Source organism: Pelophylax lessonae, assembly GCF_965119305.1.
Source record: "Pelophylax lessonae genome assembly, chromosome: 9".
NCBI classification, from domain to species: Eukaryota; Metazoa; Chordata; class Amphibia; order Anura; family Ranidae; genus Pelophylax; species Pelophylax lessonae.
The window spans coordinates 227,459,281-227,481,154 of NC_138776.1; the positions used below are offsets into that span (position 1 = coordinate 227,459,281).

Sequence of the window (21,874 nt, forward strand, 5' to 3'; positions counted from 1 at the left end):
ACCCTTCTCGGGGGGGGGGGGGTTCCAAGAGACCCTGGGGTGGTAGTCCAAGGCGGGCCCCTCCGGTCTTGCGGATAAGCCCTCCTCCACCTGAAGGGACGCCCTCACCTGTACTAGGGGTGGGGGGGGGATGTTTTAGTTTCTTTACGATTCCATAGATCTCGTTCATTCAAGACAAATGGGTTCTCGAATGGATACGGTCCGGTTACAAAATCGAGTTTTGGTCCTTGCCCCTGCCAAGGCTCTTCTCTTACATTTTGCGTCAGTCTACGGATCAGCTTCAAGGCCTTTTCGGAGCAGTTCAGGACTTGTTATCACAAAGGGTGATAGTCCCTGTTCCGGAGTCGGAATGCTTTCAGGATTTTATACCAACCACTTTACGGTTCCCAGGAAGGAAGGGAAGGTTCATTCTATTCTGTATCTCAAGGCACTTAACCATTTTGTGCGGGTTCAAAAATTCAGAATCAAATCCATTCACTAAGTCATAGCTTCTCTTCATCAGGGAGACTTTCTAGCCTCCATCGATATCAAGGATGCTTACCTTCATATTCCTATTTACATCGAACATCAATATTTTCTTCTCTTTGCTATAGGCAAGGAGCACTATCAATTTGTGGTGTTACCCTTTAGTCTCACTTCCGCTTCTCGAGTGTTCACAAAAGGTAAGGTTTAGCCCTGGTGTTAGCCTTACTCAGGCAATGGGGGATTTAGGTTCTGGGGTACCTGGACGATCTTCTTCTGAGGGTGGAATCGTCATCGGTCCTGAAGAAGGATCTGGACATCAAGGTGACATCAAAACTGGGACCAATTTTGTTTAATATCTTCATAAGTGATATTGCAAAAGGCCTCGATGGTAAGGTTTGTCTTTTTGCTGATGACACAAAGATATGTAACAGGGTTGATGTTCCTGGAGGGAAACGCCAAATGGAAAAGGATTTAGGAAAACTAGAAGAATGGTCAGAACTCTGGCAACTGAAATTTAATGTGGATAAGTGCAAGATAATGCACCTGGGGCGTAAAAACCCAAGGGCAGAATATAGAATATTTGACACAGTCCTGACCTCAGTATCTGAGGAAAGGGATTTAGGAGTAATTATTTCAGAAGACTTAAAGGTGGGAAGACAATGTAATAGAGCAGCACGAAATGCCAGCAGAATGCTTGGATGTATAGGGAGAGGTATAAGCAGTAGAAAGAGAGAAGTGCTTATGCCGCTGTACAGAACACTGGTGAGACCTCACTTGGAGTATTGTGCCCAGTACTGGAGGCCACATCTCCAGAAGGATATAGATACTCTAGAGAGAGTTCAGAGAAGAGCTACTAAACTAGTACATGGATTGCAGGAAAAAACTTACCAGGAAAGGTTAAAGGACCTTAACATGTATAGCTTGGAAGAAAGAAGAGACAGAGGGGATATGATAGAAACTTTTAAATACATAAAGGGAATCAACTCGGTAAAGGAGGAGAGCATATTTAAAAGAAGAAAAACTACCACAAGAGGACACAGTTTTAAAGTAGAGGGGCAAAGGTTTAAAAGTAATATGAGGAAGTATTACTTTACTGAGAGAGTAGTGGATGCATGTAAGTGGATGCATGTAATAACCTTCCTGCAGAAGTGGTAGCTGCAAATACAGAGAAGGAGTTTAAGCATGCATGGGATAGGCATAAGGCTATCCTTCATATAAGATAGAGCCAGGGACTATTCATAGGATTCAGATATATTGGGCAGACTAGATGGGCCAAATGGTTCTTATCTGCCGACACATTCTATGTTTCTATGTGAGAACTCTGCAGGAGTTCGGCTGGACTCTGAATTTTCAAAAGTCTGCCTAGACTCCGTCTAACAAGTTGGACTTTCTGGGGCTGACTCTGGATTCAGCATCAGTCTGGGTGTTTCTCCCAGAAATGAAACGATTGAAATTGCAGCCGGCGATTCACCTCCTGTTATCCAATCATCGGTTGCCTCTAAGGACCTGCATGCAGGTGCTGGGCATGATTTTTTAACCTTCAAGGCCGTCCCCTTCACTCAGTTCCATACCAGACTTCTGCAAAAGGAGATTCTAACCAAATGGTTCCAAATAATCCACAGTCTCTGGACAATTTGATCCTGTTGAGTCGGGTTGCGAGAGGGTCTCTGCTTTAGTGGCTCCGTTCCCTGGCACTTCATCAAGGAAAATCCTTCCTCCCTCTGTTCTGGACAGTGGAGGTGACTAGGGATGATCGAACTTTGCAAAACTTCGGTTCGGCCAGAACATCCGAACTTCCCGAAAGTTCGGCCCGGATTTCAGAACCCCATTGAAATCAATGGGACCCGAACTTCGGTAATCAAAAAACACAATTTTGAAGCCCTAAAAACCAATAAATGTCCCTAAAAAGTGCCTAGGGTTCTCGGTCATACCCCAGGCACTGTGCCTAGGGTTCTGGGTCATGCCCCAGGGACTATTAAACACACAAAAAAAGTTCTTAAAAATTGTCATTTTTGATAGAGAGCCAATTATTGGAAAAATTAAAAAAAAAAAAAATTCTTTGGATTTAGTATCTGGGGTGTCTAAAAGGTGTACCTGTGAAGTTTCAGCTCTGTAGCATGTCCAGAACCATAAAAAAAATATTGTTTGTATTAGAACACTTACAGAACAGGTTAGTAGCTTCTCGCTTTTCACACCTTGCCGGTTTAATAGCAGGCGTTTTTACCACTATACACAAGTTCAGATGTTTTGCCTGCCTCCAAAGAACCCAAAAAAATGCCCAAAAAAACGCTAGCGTAAAAAAAAAAAAAACGCCCAGGTGTGTTGTTGCAGGCATTTTTTTGGGGTTTTTGGAGGCAGGCAAAACATCTGAACTTGTGTATAGTGGTATATACACACACATACTTATATGTATTTTACACTTAGACATATATAGGTGTTATAGGAGCAGAGCCATATTAGTGTAAATGATTTCATTAGCGCAAGCATATATCTCTGCTACTATCACACCTATATATGTCTAGGTGTGTATATGCATATAAGTATGTGTGTATATATACCCGTATACACAAGTTCAGATGTTTTTCTTGCCTCCAAAAACCCCAAAAAATGCCTGCAACAACACACCTGGGTGTTTTTTTTTTTTATTTGGCGCTAGCGTTTTTTTGGGCATTTTTTTGGGTTCTTTGGAGGCAGGCAAAACATCTGAACTTGTGTATACCGGTATATATATACACACATACTTATATGTATATATACATCTAGACATATATAGGTGTGATAGTAGCAGAAATATATGCTTGCGCTAATGAAATCATTTACACTAATATGGTTACGCTACTATAACACCTATATATGTCTAAGTGTATATACCCCCTATACACATGTTCAGATGTCATGCCTGACTCCAAACATGTGCTCAAAAAATCACCATAGACGCCTGCAGCCAAAAAGAAAGCTGACAGGGGCGAAGCCATATTACTGCAGCGAAAGTGACTTGAGAGAAACTAGCTTTTCTCTATTGCGGTCACCCTGATATGGAAGGGTTTGGTCACCCTGCCATAGCAGTCACTGTCAGTTCACCCTACACTACATTACGGTCACCCTGATATGGAAGGGTTTGGTCACCCTGCCATAGCAGTCAGTTAACCCTACACTACATTACGGTCACCCTGACACTTCACACTTTCCCTACAGAAACTAAATTTTTGAAGCTAACTAAAGTGTAAAAGAGCACCCTAACTACACTAGAAATCCCTTTCCTCACACTAATAAATGCTAAATGACACTTTTAAAGTAAAATTAACAGAACTGCTTCCACTCTCTTCCATGTCCCTGTATTACAATGCTAGGAATTTGGCAGGGGCTATCTTATATACTGGGGGGCGTATTCACTAATGATTGGCCTAGGGACCCCCTAGTCACTCCAATCACATTCCTAGCATTCTCCTGCCCCCTCAATTGGCTTTTGCTAATGGTTCTGGTCCAATCACGGGCTTTTAAAGCCCATTTCCTGAACCATTGCATTTTGGTCGGTTCTGGTTGCCGAATTCCGAACTTTTTGGGGAAAAAGGTCTGAATTCGGCCGAACCTCGAACATCCAATGTTCGGGTCGAACCGATGGTCGACCAGAACCGTTTGATCATCCCTAGTGGTGACTACGAAAGCCAGTCTGTCCGGTTTGGGGGGTCCTGGGCATGGATTCAGCCCAGTGGTCAAGAATGACAGGAGCTGTGTCTGTCAATGAACAAAAGAGAAAAGGATTTTACGGTAAGACAAAAATCACATTTTTTACTGCTATAAAACATTACCAATAAAAAAATTTTAAAAAATAAAATGTTTTCAACAATTTAGGCCAATCTGTATTCTGCTACATATTTTTGGTAAAAAAATCCTTATAAGTGTATTTTGATTGGTTTGCACAAAAGTTAAAGCATCTACAAACTATGGGATAGATTTATGGACTTTTTATTTATGTTTATTGTTTTTACTGGTAATAGCGGGGATCAGCGATTTTTAGCGGGACTGCAACATTGCAATGGACAAATCGGACACTAAGTGACACTTTTTGAGGATCAGTGACACCAATACAGTGATCAGTGCTAAAAAAAAATGCACTGTTACTGTATAAATAACACTGGCAGGGAAGGGGTTAAGTGTGCCCCTAGGGCAGTGTTTCTCAACTCCGGTCCTCAGGGCACACTAACAGGCCAGATTTTAGGTATTACCCTGAGAAGATCCTGGGGAGATGCAGATTAGAATTCTGCAATCACTGAGCAGCAAAGGATATCACCTGTGATGTATTTCAGTTTTCTTGCAAACCTGGCCTGTTAGTGTGCCCTGAGGATCGGAGTTGAGAAACGTTGCCCTAGGGAATGCCTTCTAACTGTCTGGGGGATGGACGCACTAGAGGAAAAGTAAGATCTCTGTTTCAGCTTATCTGAAATACAATAACTCACTTTTCCTCTGTAACAAAACAGCCTTGTTTACATAGGCAGACGGTCGTTCTGTCATTGTCCTGCACGATTGCGGGTGGCCGGTGACCCACTGATTGGCTCCCACTGTGTCTAATCACAGCGGGAGTGGTGGGCACGCGCCTTTGAGAACCTGTGCACCTATACTTGATTTTGCACAGCTGCATGGGCTGCCCTGCTGCAGTATATATGCGGTGGGTGGTCCGGGAAGTGGTTAAAGTGTCTGCTCTAATTTCTTTTTGAAGATAGAACAATCACTTCTAATGCAGCTGTCCTGGAATATTCCTAGAAATACTGATACTGGTAAGTTTAACTGATTTTTTTTTAAGATCTTTTACACCTGTATCTGACACTATGCAATTGTGGTAAAACAACCTTCAGATTCCATGCATCTGTCGTGCAAAATTGCATAATGCAGCATCAATATAATAAAACATCCTTTAACCCTTTCGCTGCCAGGTCCATACGTCATACGGACCTGACAACAGGGGGTTTAACACACATTCCAGGTGGCATTAGCCACTGGAATTGTGTGGAAATCTGACAAGCAGACTCCTGCCTGTTAGGTGGAAGCATTCACGTGGGTGCGTTGTCACCCAATTGCTTCTACACACCCCTGGTAATGGGGACATCCCCCAACCATGTATCCCAAGCTGCGCTTGCCCATCTGGGGGCTGGGACTGACATGGGTTCCGCCAGGTAGAGGGGAGGGAGCAGAGCGGACCCATATCTGCTCTTTTCCCTTCCCTGTTTCTGCCCCAGGAAGTGACATATTTGACGTCCACCTCTCAGTGTCCCCATCCAGCATGGCCGGGAAAGAATGTAATGCAATGCAATCTTCATTGCATTACATTCATTGACACCTGGATGTCTCGTAAAAGAGATCCTGTCACTAAAAAATCATCACACAGAGGACTTTTTGTGTCTTATGTGATGAAAAAATGTGATTTTTTCAAATCGTAAAAAGCCCAAGCACATAAAAATCCCCCCCCCCCCTCCACCTCCACATATATGCACATAAGTACAAATGTAAACACACGCATTGGGGGCCCCTATGCATGAAAACATTGGAATTTGTGATACATACATTATGCTGCGCACGCGTCAGTGAAATAAATATTTCTAGTACCAGACCTCCGCTGTAATGCTAAATTGATGACCTATAGAGGGTTTCCAAAGGGTCGCCTATTGAAAATATAGGGTACTGAAGTTTATCACCATTTCACAGACACAACACAAATTTAAGGTTTGACATGTTAAGTATCTATTTACTTGGTGCAGCCTTGTCTTTTATATTTTACCAAACAATTGAATATTTTACCACTATTTTATTCTCTAGGGTGTCTGCTTTCAAAAAAATATATATTGGTTTTTGGGCTTTTATGTAATGTCCAGGCCTCTAATGAAGTTTTGAGCATATGTGCCAAAAATGCTAAAACAAAAACTAAAGGGTTAAACAATTTCTTCCAGTGACTGATTTTTTTTCTGTCTTTTATTCCAGGGTCCCTCTCTGTCTATATCAACAACCACTAGTTCACCTGTTGTAAAAAAACAAGAGGATCAAACTGCTGATGAATCAGATGCACAATCAAAAAGTAAAAATACAGTTCCTCCGAGGATAAAAGATACCAAGTCACCAGAAGACAATCAGAATTTGGGAATGCAGCAAGAGGAAACTGAAACTGTGAAACAGTCTTTAAGTATTTACAAACCAACAGAAGCAACAGATACGATCTTAAAGGCTCAAGAACCTCAAATTGCAGAGGGGACTGAATTCCCTAAAACCAAACATTCTGGCTATGAAGCAGAGGACATGAAGTTGATCAAACAAGGAGAAAGTGCAGAAGGGCATGAACAGATTACAAAAAACAACAAAAACAAGGAAAAACAAACTGAACACGTCTTGCCTCAGGTGAAGAAGACACCATCTTGTTCTATGTTGTGGCCAGAATGCTCAAGGAAGAATTTTGATACACTTAATGAGGTTACAAAAGAACTGATGACTTTTACACTGAACCTATTCCAAGAGCTGTCAAAATGGGATTCAAGGCCAAATCTTGTAGTATCTCCTATAAGTGTTGCTTTGGCATTGTCACATCTATTGCTAGGTAAGATATACTAAGATATAGACTGTATTTCTTCTTTTCAAACAATTTTATTGAAGGCAGATTAAATGTGGTACAGTAAAATGCCAGTATAAAGGATAAATACATAACATGTCGAAGCAAGTCACAGTGGAAATACAAAGCAAGAACATAACAATCATTTAACAAGTAACAGTGTAAGTTGTAAAAGAGGGTGGTCCTGGTGCCTCAGTTAACGTGTATAGAGATCAAACAGAAGGCATAGGAGTGGTATAGGTCGCAAACTGTGTATGAAGTCGTGAATATAACTGAGGAAGGAAACCCAACCACAATAAAAGAGAAAAACGAGAGCAGGAGTGCCAGAGGCAACAAGGTAGGGGGGCAAGGAGGAAACCAGGGGAAATGGGAGGGGCCGAGGAGGGGAGGTAGCGGTAGATGCCCGGAGAGAGTCCCGAACCACCATTGGGGGCCCAGACGGGTACGCAGGGCAGGAAAGTAAGCACTTTAGATCAAGTGAGTACAAGGGTGTCGTCAAGGCCGGAAGGCAGGCAATTGTCGATCCAGGGCCTCCAAAGCTTTTCATAGGGGGTCAGCTTGTCTAACAAAATTGCTTCCGTTTTAGCATGTATCATTACATATAGTTACATAGTAGTTGAGGTTGAATAAAGACAATAGTCCATCCAGTTCAACCTGTGTAGGTGTGTGTGGCTGTAATCATCTCACATAGCCCTTAATGTCCTGAGCCTTGAGATGTAAGTCTAAGAGTCTTTTGAAAGCCACCATACTACCCGCAGAAACCACCTCTTGTGGTAGACAATTCCACAATCTTGTAGCCCTAACAGTAAAGAACCCTCCTCGTTGCCTGAGGTTAAAAATGCTTCTCCTCTAATCGCATTGTATGTCCTTGAGTCCTCATGCAATTCCTTCGAATGAACAGCTTTTTTTCTAAGCTGAGATCCCCATTAAGATATTTATAAATTGCTATCATGTCCCCCCTCAGACGTCTCTCCTCCAGGGAGAATAAATCGAGTGATTGAAGCCGCTCTTCATAGTTAAGGTCCTCCAACCCCCTAATCAGTTTAGTTGCCCTTCTCTGGACTCTCTCCAGCTCCAACACATCCCTCCTGAGGACTGGCGACCAGAACTGGACAGAATACTCCAGATGCGGTCGGACCAGAGTTTTATAAAGTGGAAGGATTATAGTCTTATCTCTGGAATACATCCCTTTCTTTATGCATGCTAATAATCTGCTGGCTTTGGCAGCTGCCGCTTGACTGGGTGACTCTGTTCTTCATTGCCAGGAAACAGAGTTTTCCAAGCTTTCGCTATCATCTGTTTGGCTGCAGTCTTGACATACAAAAAAGTTTAAATTGACGATGTGTGAGATCGGGTGGCTTGAGATTCAGGAGTGCAGTCGCTGGATCAGGGGCGAGAGAAGTGTGAAAAATAGTAGACAGGGTACTATAGACATCGGGCCAGAAGGCACAGACTATGGGACATTCCCACCAGATATGTGCATGAGTACCGGGAGATTTGCATCCACTAAAGCAGCGAGGTGAGTACTGAGGCGCGTATTTAGAGATTCTGGCTGGGACTAAGTGCCATCTGGTAAGAACTTTATAGTTAGTCTCCAGAGCGACAATATTAGGTGATGCAGATTTAGTAGCCTGCCAAATTTGTATCTAATCAGCATCGTCTAGTGTGAGGTTCAAGTCCTGTTCCCATTTAGTGGTTGTGACGGTACTAACCGTCACTATGGGTGACGGATCACCCTGTCCCTGGATTGTAAACCCCTTTGTGTCATTTTCTTATGAGTTTGGGACATTGCATTTTATTTTCCCTTTATTCATCCTCTGAACAACTGACTCATGGCATTGAGTTAATGTAATGTTATGTTACAACCCATCCCCCCCCCCTCCTGTTTCTGTGTCTAAGTGTGTGGATTCATGGCAGACAATGGTCTGGAGTTGGAGACATCTCTCCGCAGGGGGTGTGCATTAAGACTTCCTGTTTCAAATGTACAAATGTTCAGTTCTCATTGGTTGGTCTATGTTCCCTTCCCCCCCTTCTGTGGCAAGGCTAAGGGGAGTTTCCCTAACTGTATGTAAAACTGTGTCTTGGAATGTAATAAACAGTTTAAGATCTGCATGTTTAACCCTCAACACCTGTGTGGATTGTCTCGTGATTGAGGGGTTAAGGGCTGGATATGGCTTCTCCGCAGGCTGTGGGTGCGTTTGTAGGACAGGAGACACAGATCCGGCGGATATGCCCACCTGGGGTACAAAGATCCGTTACATTGGTTGGCAGCGGTGGGATGTCTCCTGCAGTCCAGGACATCCAAACCACCACCAGGATTCAAGATCTGGGCAGCTGCTACGGGGACCAGCCAGCATGAGAGCGGAGTTCGGGAGGAGGCTGCAAGGCATGCGGAAGCAACATCGGGGACCAGCGACAGAGCACACCAGGCTCGGCTGGGAGGATGTGATCCGCCGGCAACTCTGGCATGAGGCGCTAAGCCACAAGCGGCACCATCAGGGGAAGATCCTTCCCTCCTCCACAGAGATGTACCGGACGCAGTACTGTGCGCGAGAGGTGTTCCTGAGGGAACGACCGCGAGATGAAGGGAAGACGGAGCTCGGAAGATTGGTCCAGGAGGAAATGAGGCTGGACACCAGCTACAGAGCCCTCCGGTGGTTCGCGGCTCAACTGTGGCCAATTACAGCAGATGGCAGCCCAACAGAAGGCGTTGGCTATGGCGGCATGGGGCTGCTCCATCAAAAAATGTACGGAGACCCAGACTTTGGGAGCGATGAGGAGTGGCGGCTGGAACACATTCTGGATTTCCGAGATGAGGTGCTGGACCTCCCCGACGAGGTGTGTGACGTGGAGGAATTGGAGTTCCTGGTTGAGCAGGAATGGGAGCTCGAGATTGCCTACAAACGGCTGTTTGACGGTGATCAGCAGCCTGGCATGGCTCCCGTTGCCTGGGACTGTCCGAGAGAAATAGCAGACAGTCACGAAGATGAGAAGCAAATGGGGCCAGCGGTGACCCTGCCTTTTCCCATACTAACTGCAATGGAAGAAGCAGCGATGATACAGAGGGCACTGCGAGCGCTAGAATGCCGGAACGCACCGGAGGTCCCCCAGGCAGCGAGACAAGCTGATAGCATGAAGGTCTCAGAAGGGGGAGTTGAGACAGGCGCTGGAAGGCTGGGAAATGGTGATCAGCAGCAATTCCAGAGTATCTCATCTGGTGCCCCAGCAGAAGCGCTGGCTGCAGGGCAGAGTGCCCCTGGCATCTGCCCAGCATCAGAAAAAGAGTTGGATCCGGAGAGTTTGAGAGAGGATCTGCGTGAGCTGTTTTCCCAACAGCAGATATCCCCACCGGTGTCATGGTCTTACCTTCTTGCTGTTCTCCTTCGTTTGACATGTGCTGGCGGCCATCTTGGTTTCTGGGTTTCTTGTAGCCTCCCACCCTGCGGCTCCTCCTTCCCACTGGGAGGAGCTGGATGCCTAGCTCATATATATAGGAGGTCTGTGGCTTCAGTTCCTTGCTTGGTCCTCCTGTGTTCACATGCTTCTAAGACTGCTGCTGCTTCTGGTCCCTGATCCTGGCTTCGTCTGACTACCCTGCTGGTTCCTGATCCTGGCTTCGTCTGACTACCCTGCTGGTTCCTGATCCTGGCTTCGTCTGACTACCCTGCTGGTTCCTGATCCTGGCTTCGTCTGACTACCCTCCTGGTTCCTGACCTCTGGCTTCGCAAGGACTCTGCCTCGGTTTCGCCATCCGTTTGGACTTTTGCTTTACAGCTTGATTTTCAATAAAGCCTTCTTATTTTCACTTATCTGTTGTTGTACGTCTGGTTTATGGTTCCGTGACATTAGGACCAAGCCATGAATTCTGACGGTACAGGGCCATCCTCGCTACCCACGCTGGTTGCCAGACTTGATCAGCAGGATCACCTGTTGGGTCGGTTCGCCGTGACGTTGCAAACCCTGCTTGAACGCACGGCTCATTTCGCTCCCGTTGCCGATGGGTCGGTTGTCGCTCCTGGGCCCGCTCCTACTGCCGCTCCGGTTGTTGCGCCAGGGTCTACCCCGACACCTGTTGTTGCGCCTGCGGTGTTTCGGGGTATGACCGGTTCTGCCCCCCTTCCACAGCGCTTTGGGGGAGAGCCAACTCAGTGCCGAGGTTTCCTTAACCAGGTGGGCATTTATTTTGAGTTGCTGCCACATGCCTTTCCTACTGAGAGATCAAAGGTGGGCTTCTTAATTTCGCTGCTCTCGGACAAGGCCTTGGCCTGGGCCAGCCCTTTATGGGAGAACAACAATCCGGTGGTTGCCGAGTTTTCCGGTTTTGTTGCTTCTCTTCGGAGGGTATTCGATGTGCCGGCTCGTGCTGCCTCTGCTGCGAAGCTCCTTATGTCCATCAGACAGGGTTCACGATCCGTAGCTGAATACGCCATTGAGTTTCGTACCCTGGCAGCAGAGGTGGGCTGGAATAATGAGGCTCTGGTCGCTGCTTTCTCTCATGGTCTCTCGGATGCCTTATAGGATGAGGTTGCAGCTAAGGACCTACCAGTGGAGCTCGAGTCTCTTATTTCTTTCTTGATTTTGATTGACACCAGACTCAGGGAGAGACCTTCCTTTAAGGAGAGTCTGCGGAGGCCTCCTAACAGATTGGCGCCTACCTTTGCTGTCCCACCCGTGCCTCCCTCTCCTCCCACGCCTCCTGGGGATGACTTGGCTGGGGGTGAACCCATGCAGTTGGGCTTTGCTCGCCTGTCCGAGGGGGAGAGGGTACTCCGAAGACGCGAGGGTCGATGCATGTACTGTGGTCTCGGTGGGCATTTTCGGTTGGCATGTCCGAACCGTCCGGGAAACGCTTGCACCTGAGATCCTGTCGGGGGCAGATCTTGGGTGGAGTCTCCTCGTCCCCGGTTTCCCGTGTTGACAAACCACTGATCACTGTTGTCCTCTCCTGGGTCGGGGGCTTTGTGACGACCCAGGCGTTGGTGGACTCTGGTGCTGGTGGTTTGTTCATTGATAGTGTGTTCGCTGCTGCCAATTCCATTCCTCTGCAGGCCCGAGGTTCTCCACTGGCTCTTGAGGCGATAGACGGCAGACCCCTTCTGCCGCCACACGTGACTCATGAGACCCTTCCAGTGGGGATAGCCATTGGTGCCGTTCACAGAGAGTCGGTCTGCTTCCAGGTTATTTCGTCTCCACACTACTCGGTGGTCTTGGGGTACCCCTGGCTCCAGAAGCATAATCCGACTTTCGATTGGAGATCGGCCGAGATCCTCTCGTGGTCACCGCAGTGTGGGGCTAGTTGCATCCATGGGCCTGTCAAGTTGCTGTGTACTTCCTCGGACTCTCTGTTGCCTCCTGAATACGAGGAGTACCGGGATGTATTCGATAAGGTGCGCGCGGTTGCCCTACCTCCGCACCGCCCATACGATTGTGCCATCGAGTTACAACCTGGTGCCGTTCCTCCTCGTGGCAAGGTCTATCCACTGTCGGTAGCGGAGAATGAGGCCATGGAGGAGTACGTGAAGGAGGCGCTTTCACGCGGACACATTCGCAAATCCTCGTCCCCGGCAGGGGCTGGATTTTTCTTTGTGAAAAAGAGGGGCGGTGAGTTGAGGCCTTGCATCGATTACAGGGGTCTCAATCGCATCACGATCAAGAACGCTTACCCGATACCCTTGATTTCCGAGCTGTTCGATCGCCTTAAAGGGGCCACAGTCTTTACCAAACTCGACCTGAGGGCGGCATATAACCTTGTAAGGATCAAGGCGGGCGATGAGTGGAAGACCGCGTTTAACACCAGGACCGGTCATTATGAATCCTTGGTTATGCCCTTTGGGTTGTGCAATGCGCCCGCAGTCTTTCAGGAATTCATTAACGATGTTTTCCGTGACCTGTTGCAGCAGTGTGTGGTGGTCTATTTGGATGACATCTTGGTATATTCTGAATCCATGGAGACCCACATTCTGGATGTCAGACGAGTGTTGCAACGGTTACGAGAGAACAAGCTGTTCGGTAAGCTTGAGAAATGCGAATTTCACCGATCCCAGGTAACCTTCTTAGGTTACATCATTTCCGCTGAGGGGTTCTCCATGGATCCTGAGAAGGTTTCGGCTGTCTTACAGTGGCCCCAGCCCAGTGGTCTTCGCTCCCTGCAGCGCTTTTTGGGCTTCGCCAATTATTATCGGAAGTTCATCAGGGACTTTTCCATGCTAGCCAAGCCTCTCACGGATCTGACCAGGAAGGGCAGTAATTCCCAGGTCTGGCCGCTCGAGGCCATCCGAGCTTTTGAGGCTCTAAAGTCTGCCTTTGTGTCGGCTCCGATTCTGTCTCATCCCAACCCTGGGTTGCCCTTTGTCCTCGAGGTGGACGCGTCTGAGACGGGAGTAGGCGCCCTTCTGTCTCAGCGTAGAACACCAGAGGGTCCTCTGCTTCCTTGTGGGTTTTACTCCCGGAAACTGTCTTCCGCGGAGTGCAACTATCAGATTGGTGACAGGGAGTTATTGGCCATCGTGCAGGCCCTTAAAGAATGGAGGCACTTGCTCGAGGGTTCGGTGGTTCCGGTCCTCATCCTGACGGACCACAAGAATCTGACCTACCTTTCTGAGGCCAAGAGATTGACACCACGTCAGGCCAGATGGGCCCTGTTCTTGTCACGTTTTAATTACGTGGTCTCCTACCTACCCGGTTCCAAGAACATCAGGGCGGATGCCTTATCACGGCAGTACTCCGACCTGTCCAGGGAGGAGTCGATTCCGACTTCGGTCATACCTCCGAATCAGATCCTGGCCGCCATTCGCACCATCCTGACCTCTCCCCTGGGTGAGCAGATTTTGGCGGCTCAATCTGGTGCTCCCTCTGGGAGACCCAACGGCAGATGTTTTGTGCCTGAGGAGTTGCGCACTCGGTTGTTGCGAACCTACCATAACTCCAAGACCGCGGGGCATCCTGGAAAGAATCAGCTGTCCTGGGCTGTTTCACGTCTGTTCTGGTGGCCTTCCCTACGTTCCGACATCGCCGCATATGTAGCGGCATGCTCCGTTTGTGCCCAGAGTAAGTCCCCTCGGCACCTTCCGTTGGGCCTTCTGCAACCCATAGCCACCGGGGAGCGCCCATGGTCACACCTGGGGATGGATTTCATTGTGGACCTCCCTGCATCCCGAGGCCATACGGTCATTCTCATGATTGTGGATCGATTTTCCAAAATGTGCCACTGTGTTCCTCTCAAGAAGTTACCCTCTGCACAGGAGTTGGCCACGATTTTTGCCAGGGAGGTCTTCCGGTTGCACGGTTTGCCCAAGGAGATTGTGTCGGATCGGGGGAGTCAGTTTGTGTCCAGGTTCTGGCGCGCCTTTTGCTCCCAGTTGGGGATTCATCTCTCCTTCTCCTCGGCCTACCACCCTCAGTCCAATGGGGCCGCAGAACGATCCAATCAGGCCTTGGAGCAATTCCTTCGTTGCTATGTCTCCGATCACCAAGACAATTGGGTTGACCTCCTGCCTTGGGCTGAGTTTGCCAGGAACACGGCGGTGAACTCTTCCTCTGGGACGTCTCCCGTCTTCCCGGCCAATTATGGGTTCCAACCTGCCGTGTTACCGGAGGTATTCTCTTCCCAGGATATTCCGGCTGTGGAGGATCACCTTTCCGTCCTACGTGCTTCTTGGGTACAGATCCAGAAGTCCCTTGAGGTCTCTGCGCAGCGCCAGAGACTCCAGGCTGATCGCAGACGAGCGCCTGCTCCTTCCTACCAGGCCGGAGACCGTGTATGGTTGTCCACCCACAACCTCAACCTTCGAGTGCCCACTCCCAAGCTGGCACCTCGCTTTGTTGGTCCCTTCCGAGTGCTTCGCAGGGTAAACCCGGTAGCCTATGCCCTTGCGCTTCCTCCTGGCATGCGGATCTCCAACGTGTTTCATGTTTCCCTGTTGAAGCCACTGGTGTGTAATCGTTTCACTTCCTCGGTTCCTCGGCCTCGTCCGGTCCAAGTGGGCAATCGTGAGGAGTATGAGGTGAGCAATATCCTGGACTCACGCCTGGTCCGCGGTCGGTTGCAGTTTTTGGTTCATTGGCGTGGTTATGGTCCAGAGGAGCGTTCCTGGGTTCCCTCCGCAGATGTCCATGCTCCTGCCTTGCTCCGAGCCTTCCACGCACGCTTCCCTCAGAAACCGTTCTTTACTCCGCGGAGGAGGGGCCCTTGAGGGGGAGGTACTGTCATGGTCTTACCTTCTTGCTGTTCTCCTTCGTTTGACATGTGCTGGCGGCCATCTTGGTTTCTGGGTTTCTTGTAGCCTCCCACCCTGCGGCTCCTCCTTCCCACTGGGAGGAGCTGGATGCCTAGCTCATATATATAGGAGGTCTGTGGCTTCAGTTCCTTGCTTGGTCCTCCTGTGTTCACATGCTTCTAAGACTGCTGCTGCTTCTGGTCCCTGATCCTGGCTTCGTCTGACTACCCTGCTGGTTCCTGATCCTGGCTTCGTCTGACTACCCTCCTGGTTCCTGACCTCTGGCTTCGCAAGGACTCTGCCTCGGTTTCGCCATCCGTTTGGACTTTTGCTTTACAGCTTGATTTTCAATAAAGCCTTCTTATTTTCACTTATCTGTTGTTGTACGTCTGGTTCATGGTTCCGTGACAACCGGGAGTAGAGGAAGCAATTCTCCCTCCCCAACAATTGGACACTACCCCAGTGTTTATCCCCCCGGCAGAAGCGCTGGCTACAGGACAGAGCGCTGATGGTCTCTGCCCAGCATCAGAACCAGAGATGAAGAATCAGGGAGACAGTCCCTGCAAGATACCTTCTCAACGGCTGGTAACTACACCAGGAGAAAAGCAAGTATCTTTTTCTCCCCAAATGCATAGCCCTACCAGCCTACATTCCCTACCAGCGGAAGCGCTGGCATCAGGGCAGAGGATTATTCAGCTCCCCCCAATATCTGCAACCCTGCCCTGGATCAGAGGAGTGCAGACAGCTGTTCCCACTCTGCAGCAGCTGTTTTTATTCATGGGAGACCCTATGTGCGGTTTTGCTCCCAAGCGCCAGAGTCGTACTTTTACTTTTCCTGGTTGCCTGGGGTGGAAGTTTGTGACTAACGCAGGTCCAGACCATTTGAGGGTCAGGAACCTCGTTAGTCTGTTTTTAAAAGGGGAGAAATGTGACAGAACCCACTGTCACTGTGTGTTTTGGAGGGGACTGTGCGCAAGCCTCCTACCGACAGACTATGGGCCAGAAGATACTGGAGTTTGGCACTGCAGCCTTTTGACTTTATCATCCACTACTGCCCTGGGAAGCAAAACGGCAACGCCGACGAATTATCCAGGCAAACAGACATTGACTCTTTGGGACTTGTTACCCGACTAACTCAGGCACAGACCAGTTGGAGGTCTAGTACCTGGATTAGTCTACCTTTGGGGGGAAGAGATGTGACGGTACTAACCGTCACTGTGGGTGACGGATCACCCTGTCCCTGGATTGTAAACCCCTTTGTGTCATTTTCTTATGAGTTTGGGACATTGCATTTTATTTTCCCTTTATTCATCCTCTGAACAACTGACTCATGGCATTGAGTTAATGTAATGTAATGTTACAACCCATCCCCCCCCCCTCCTGTTTCTGTGTCTAAGTGTGTGGATTCATGGCAGACAATGGTCTGAGTTGGAGACATCTATCCGCAGGGGGTGTGTATTAAGACTGCCTGTTTCAAATGTACAAATGTTCAGTTCTCATTGGTTGGTCTATGTTCCCTTCCCCCCCTTCTGTGGCAAGGCTAAGGGGAGTTTCCCTAACTGTATGTAAAACTGTGTCTTGGAATGTAATAAACAGTTTAAGCTCTGCATGTTTAACCCTCAACACCTGTGTGGATTGTCTCGTGATTGAGGGGTTAAGGGCTGGATATGGCTTCTCCGCAGGCTGTGGGTGCGTTTGTAGGACAGGAGACACAGATCCGGCGGATGTGCCCACCTGGGGTACAAAGATCCGTTACATATATGTGGGTGGGGTGGCATCCTGAGTAGACAAGAGTTGGGCATAGATATCAGATATGAGCCCACGCCTATGAGGGTCCGTTTTGCATGCACGTTCAAAAGTAGAGGGGCCATCCCGAATTGGTGTAGCCTGCTTAAAGAAATGTTTAAGTTGTAGGTAGCGAAACACTTCACCGGAGGGGAGATTGTAGGCTTCACGTAGGGCCGGGAACGATTTGAAGGCACGCGACGTAAAGAATTGATAGGCCCGTTTTAGGCCAGCACTGGTCCAGGCGGAGAAAGTGGTCCGAGAGGACCAAGCTGGGTAGAACAAGGGGTTGCGAAGAAAAGAAAGTAGGGGGATGTGGGGAGATTGAAGGCCGAAACGTTTTTGAGTCTGTCCCAAATGGTTAAACTGTGTTTAGTGATCGGGTTGGTAACACGGTTCCGTTGTGAGGGTGGCAGCCAGAGGATGTTAGCCACTGACAGTGGATCACATTTCACTGCTTCTAAGGAAACCCACAAGGGAATTTCCTTCATTGCATGATACTTATGAAGTTGAGCCAGCTGTGCTGCATAATAATACATCTGGGCAGGCGGGGTTTGGAGTTGCCCCAAACATACTCCAGAGCTCGCTTTTGCAGGATGCGCACTCAAAACAGGTACAGGATTTTAGGTAGAATGGACATCTTAATTACTGTAATTTTCCCCAGCCATGAGATGGGTAGAGAAGACCATTTGGTCATGAGGCTCATAAGCGTGGAGAGCATGTGGGGATAGTTAGCAGAGTAAAGTTCGGCAGGGTCTGCCGTGAATTTGATACCCAGATAGGGGATATATGAATGTGCCCAAGGGAATGTTAGAGAAGATTTGAGGTGGTTAAGGACGTCGGAAGATATTGATACATTCAGGGCTAGTGACTTTCGAGGGTTAACTACGAGGCTGGAGACAGACCCAAATTTGATTAAGGCATCAAGAAGACTAGGAGCTGATAAGAGGGGGGCTTTGAGGAAAAGCAGAACATAGTCCGCAAAAAGGCAGAGCTTATGTTGGTGCCCACCCAATTCAATGCTCCGAATATTAGGATCTGCGCATACAAGAATTGCAAGGGGCTCAATAGCCAGGGCAAAGAGAAGGGGGGAGAGGGGGCAACCTTGTCGTGTGCCTCTCTCGATGGGGAAGGAGTCCGACTGAAAGCCTGAGTAGTAGACATAAGCTCTGGGATTCTGGTAGAGGGCGTATACCCATTGCAAAAAATGTGTGCCGAATCCCCAACGACCGAGGACTGAGGTACGGTATGGCCAGGATAGTGAGTCAAAGGCTTTGCTGATGTCGAGTGAAAGGAAGCAGGAGGGAATACTGCGTTTTCTAGCGATATTAGCCAGTAAGGTAGCCCGGTGGACATTATCACCAGCCTGGCGAGATGGGATGAAACCGGTTTGGTCAGGATGGACTAAGTATTTACTGGTATTAAGACGAGAGGAAAGGACCTTGGCCAGCAGTTTAATGTCCATATTAAGTATAGAGATGAGCCTATAGTTGGACCAGGAAGTGTCATCAGAGTTAGGTTTTGGGAATCATGAAAATTGCAGCCGTGAGCGAGTCGACATGAAAGGATTGCCCGTCGAGCAAAGAATTGAGTGCCTCAACTAATAGGGGTATCAATATGGGCAGAAAACGCTTGTAGTGCGTAGCCGAAAAGCCGTCTGGGCCAGGGCGCTTGCGTGGTTTCAGAGATTTAATTGCCTGCAGTAGTTCTTCAACAGTAATGCATTGTTCAAGCGTCTCCCTGTGAGAGAGTGACAGCGTAGGGAGATGTATAGAAGAGAAGAGTGCGCCCAGTTGAGTTTGATCAAACATGGAGCGGTTCTTATAAAAGCGTAGAGAGTTTGTCGCTGAATTGATGGAGAATTTTAAGGGGATTACTGGAGTAAGTATCCTTAGATAGTTTAAGACGTATAGGTTTGGGGGTGTAGTCGGCTTTACGGAGTGTCAAAGCCAGAAAGGTGTCAGGTTTATTCGCCTTCATATAGAGCGTGTGTTTCGATTTTCTACAGTAAGTATTTGTTCTGTTGATTCTGAGAGGAGAAGATCAAGTTCAAGGCGAGCCTTGTCAAGAGCCTGTTTGTTGGCTGACGTGGGGGTATCTTGAAATGTCGCGGAGGCCCTAAAGAAGGCTGCTTCTAGTCTGTGAAGCAGGAGGCGTCGTTCTTTGCGTAAGTAGGAACCTCTGCTGATGCAGACCACACGTATGACAGGTTTAGGCGCTTCCCACAAAGTCAGAGGAGAAATAACCGGGTGAGTGTTAACGGATAGGTAGTCAGTGATGGCACGCTCTATTTCAAGGCGATGAGATGCGTTGGCTAGTATGCTATCATTGATTTGCCATGAGCGATAATTAGGTTTAGGAACCATGGAGGAGAAAGAGGAAACAACCGCATTATGGTCAGACCAGGAGCATGGGATGATGGTGGAGGCAGTGAGAAGAGGGGACGTGCCAGTGTGGGTAAATATGTGGTCAATCAGTGAAACCATTTTATGTGGGTGAGAGTAATGGGTGTACTGTCTCCGAGTCAGATTATGCTTGCGCCACGTGTCCAAGAGGGAGTGTTGATTCAAGAGGCGTTGGAAGGGGAGGCGTTGGGCCAAAGTTGGGGCAGGGGATTTATCCTGCAGGGGATAGAGTACATGGTTAGAGTTGCCACAGAGCAAAAGCGTACCGTGCTTGTGTGTGTCCGCGATAGACAGTAGATGGGAAAGGAAAGCCAGGGGTTTTTTGTTAGGGGCATAATAGGAAACTATTGTAACTTCAGAGTCGAGGATCCGGCCCACCAGCAGGAGATAGCGACCCTCAGGGTGAACGGAGTAGTTTTATGAAATGCTATTAGCACACCCCGCTGCTTCGTGGAAGCGGAAGCCGTATAGACCTGTGGATACTGATGTCCGAAGTGTTTGGGAATTGATTGTGAGGAGAAATGCATCTCCTGGAGACAAGCCACATGAATGGATAAAGTGGAGAGGGACCTAAAACTTTCATGCGTTTGGAGGGGGAGTTGAAGCCTTGTACGTTAAGGGTAAGTACATTTAAGGTAGACATGTCTGAGCTAGAAAGGTGTGAGGAGGATGCAGGGGGTGGGCACAGGGGGTAGGGGTCTCTCTCCGGGTGGGGAGGGTGGTTGGAACGGGTATGAGCAGGAAGGTAGGAAAGGGGGAGTAAGGTAAGCTGAGGAAGGAAAGCTCAGGAATAGTATAAAGTGGTGTTGACAAGAAGGGGTCCTCTGGAAGGAAGAGTACTTACTGCCAAAAGGAGTGAGAGCGTCCAATAGGTGCCAATCCAGACAGGGTTGGCACTAGAGGATAAAAAACTGGGGGAACAGTGAACAGTCTCTAAGACTAGGACAGCCTGAGAACAATCAAAGGAAAATGTGTGTATAAAAAGAGTCAATAGTACAGCAAACATTGCACAATAAAGCAAATCAGGGTGCAAAAGTAAACCCAACTTATGAGAAAGAAGGTAACTGGGACATAAGGTCCCAACTGATAATAACATACCAGCACACTCAGAACAGGCAGTGATATTGCAGGACAAGGAAAAGAGAACAGGCCCAGTGGCAAACCTGGCCACTGAGTGATTTTAGCGAGAGCCAAGGCAACCCACAGAGGGTCACCGCATTCCTTCCGGGGTGATGGTCAAGGAAGGCCAGTAAACCTCCCAAAAAGTACATTAAAAATGTACAGCACAGGGTGCCCCTTAGGGCAAGCCCCAAGGGGAGGTATAGTCAACAGGTGAGAGCGGTGGCAGAGAAGAAAGAAAAAGGGTTCAAAAATGTGGATAGACCTACAGGAAGGCCAAGAGGAAGTAGTCTCAGCCACCAATCATACCCAATCAAGCGGTACTACCAGATGTGTACCAAAAAAGAAAAAAAAATGCATAGTTACGGTTCCAGGGGGACACCCAAGTGTGGACTCTGAAAAGGGTTGGCAGGGCAGCAGGGCACCTGCAAAGTAGAAAAACCAAAGGCTCACGTCATGGCGACTCTTCAATCCATGGAGTCCTCAGGAGCAGGAGTTGGAGCTGGGGATGAGAAGCGACCTCTCTTGTGGGTTCCTTGCTGTGCGACTTGATCCAGGTGGGCCTGGGACTTCTGTGGAGAGAAGGAAGCTGCATGGCGTTTGGAGCCTTTCGTCAAGTGATCAGGGGGTGTCAGGTGTAGGTCACGAATAGCGTATTGCAGTGGTAGTTGGTTCGTTTATAAGAAAAGCGAACTGCAAAAGGAAAGATCCATCTGTATGTGATCCTATGATGTTGCAGGATAAGCAGATGGGGTTTCATAGCTTTGCGTTTAGCGAGGGTGGCCTGTGATAAATCCTGAAATAATTGGCAACAGTGACCCTGAAAGATTAGTGCATCCATATTGCGAGCTGTTGCCATAAGTTGCTCCGTACAGCGGAAAAAGTGAAGCTTTACAATTATGTCCCTGGGGGGACCTTCAGCAGTGCGTGGAGCAAGTGATCTATAAATCCTGTCCATTTCTAGGCGCTCAATTGGAATTGAGGGGACAAGTTTCAGAAATAGTGCAGTAATGGTGGATTGAAGGTCCTCCACAGACTCTGGGATACCTCTGATCCGGATATTGGATCTCCTAGCCCGGTTTTCAAAATCCTCCAAACGGGATTGTAGGGTCAGATTTTCCTCTCTGAGGGTCTCAGCGTGGTTGCCTATGGTTACATCCAGCTCCTCAGTGTGCTGTTCCAATACAGTGGTGCGATGGCCCAATTCCCTAATCTCCCTTGTGAGCCTGTCAGTTATGGCATCTGAGGTTGTTTTCAGGGCACTTGTGAGCATCCGCTCGAATTGTTTAAGC

At 48.2% G+C, this 21,874-nt stretch overlaps 1 protein-coding gene across 1 annotated transcript in view; it reads left to right on the top strand.

Moving 5' to 3' along the window:
• Positions 1 to 21,874, top strand: part of SERPING1 (serpin family G member 1) — a gene marked incomplete at its 5' end in the record, with an annotated part of 160,201 nt that overhangs the window by 26,754 nt on the left and 111,573 nt on the right. The window contains one exon of the mRNA XM_082268947.1: positions 6,439 to 7,045. Within this exon, the coding sequence (XP_082125073.1) occupies positions 6,439 to 7,045 (607 nt within the window). The remainder of the gene's footprint in view (positions 1 to 6,438; positions 7,046 to 21,874) is intronic.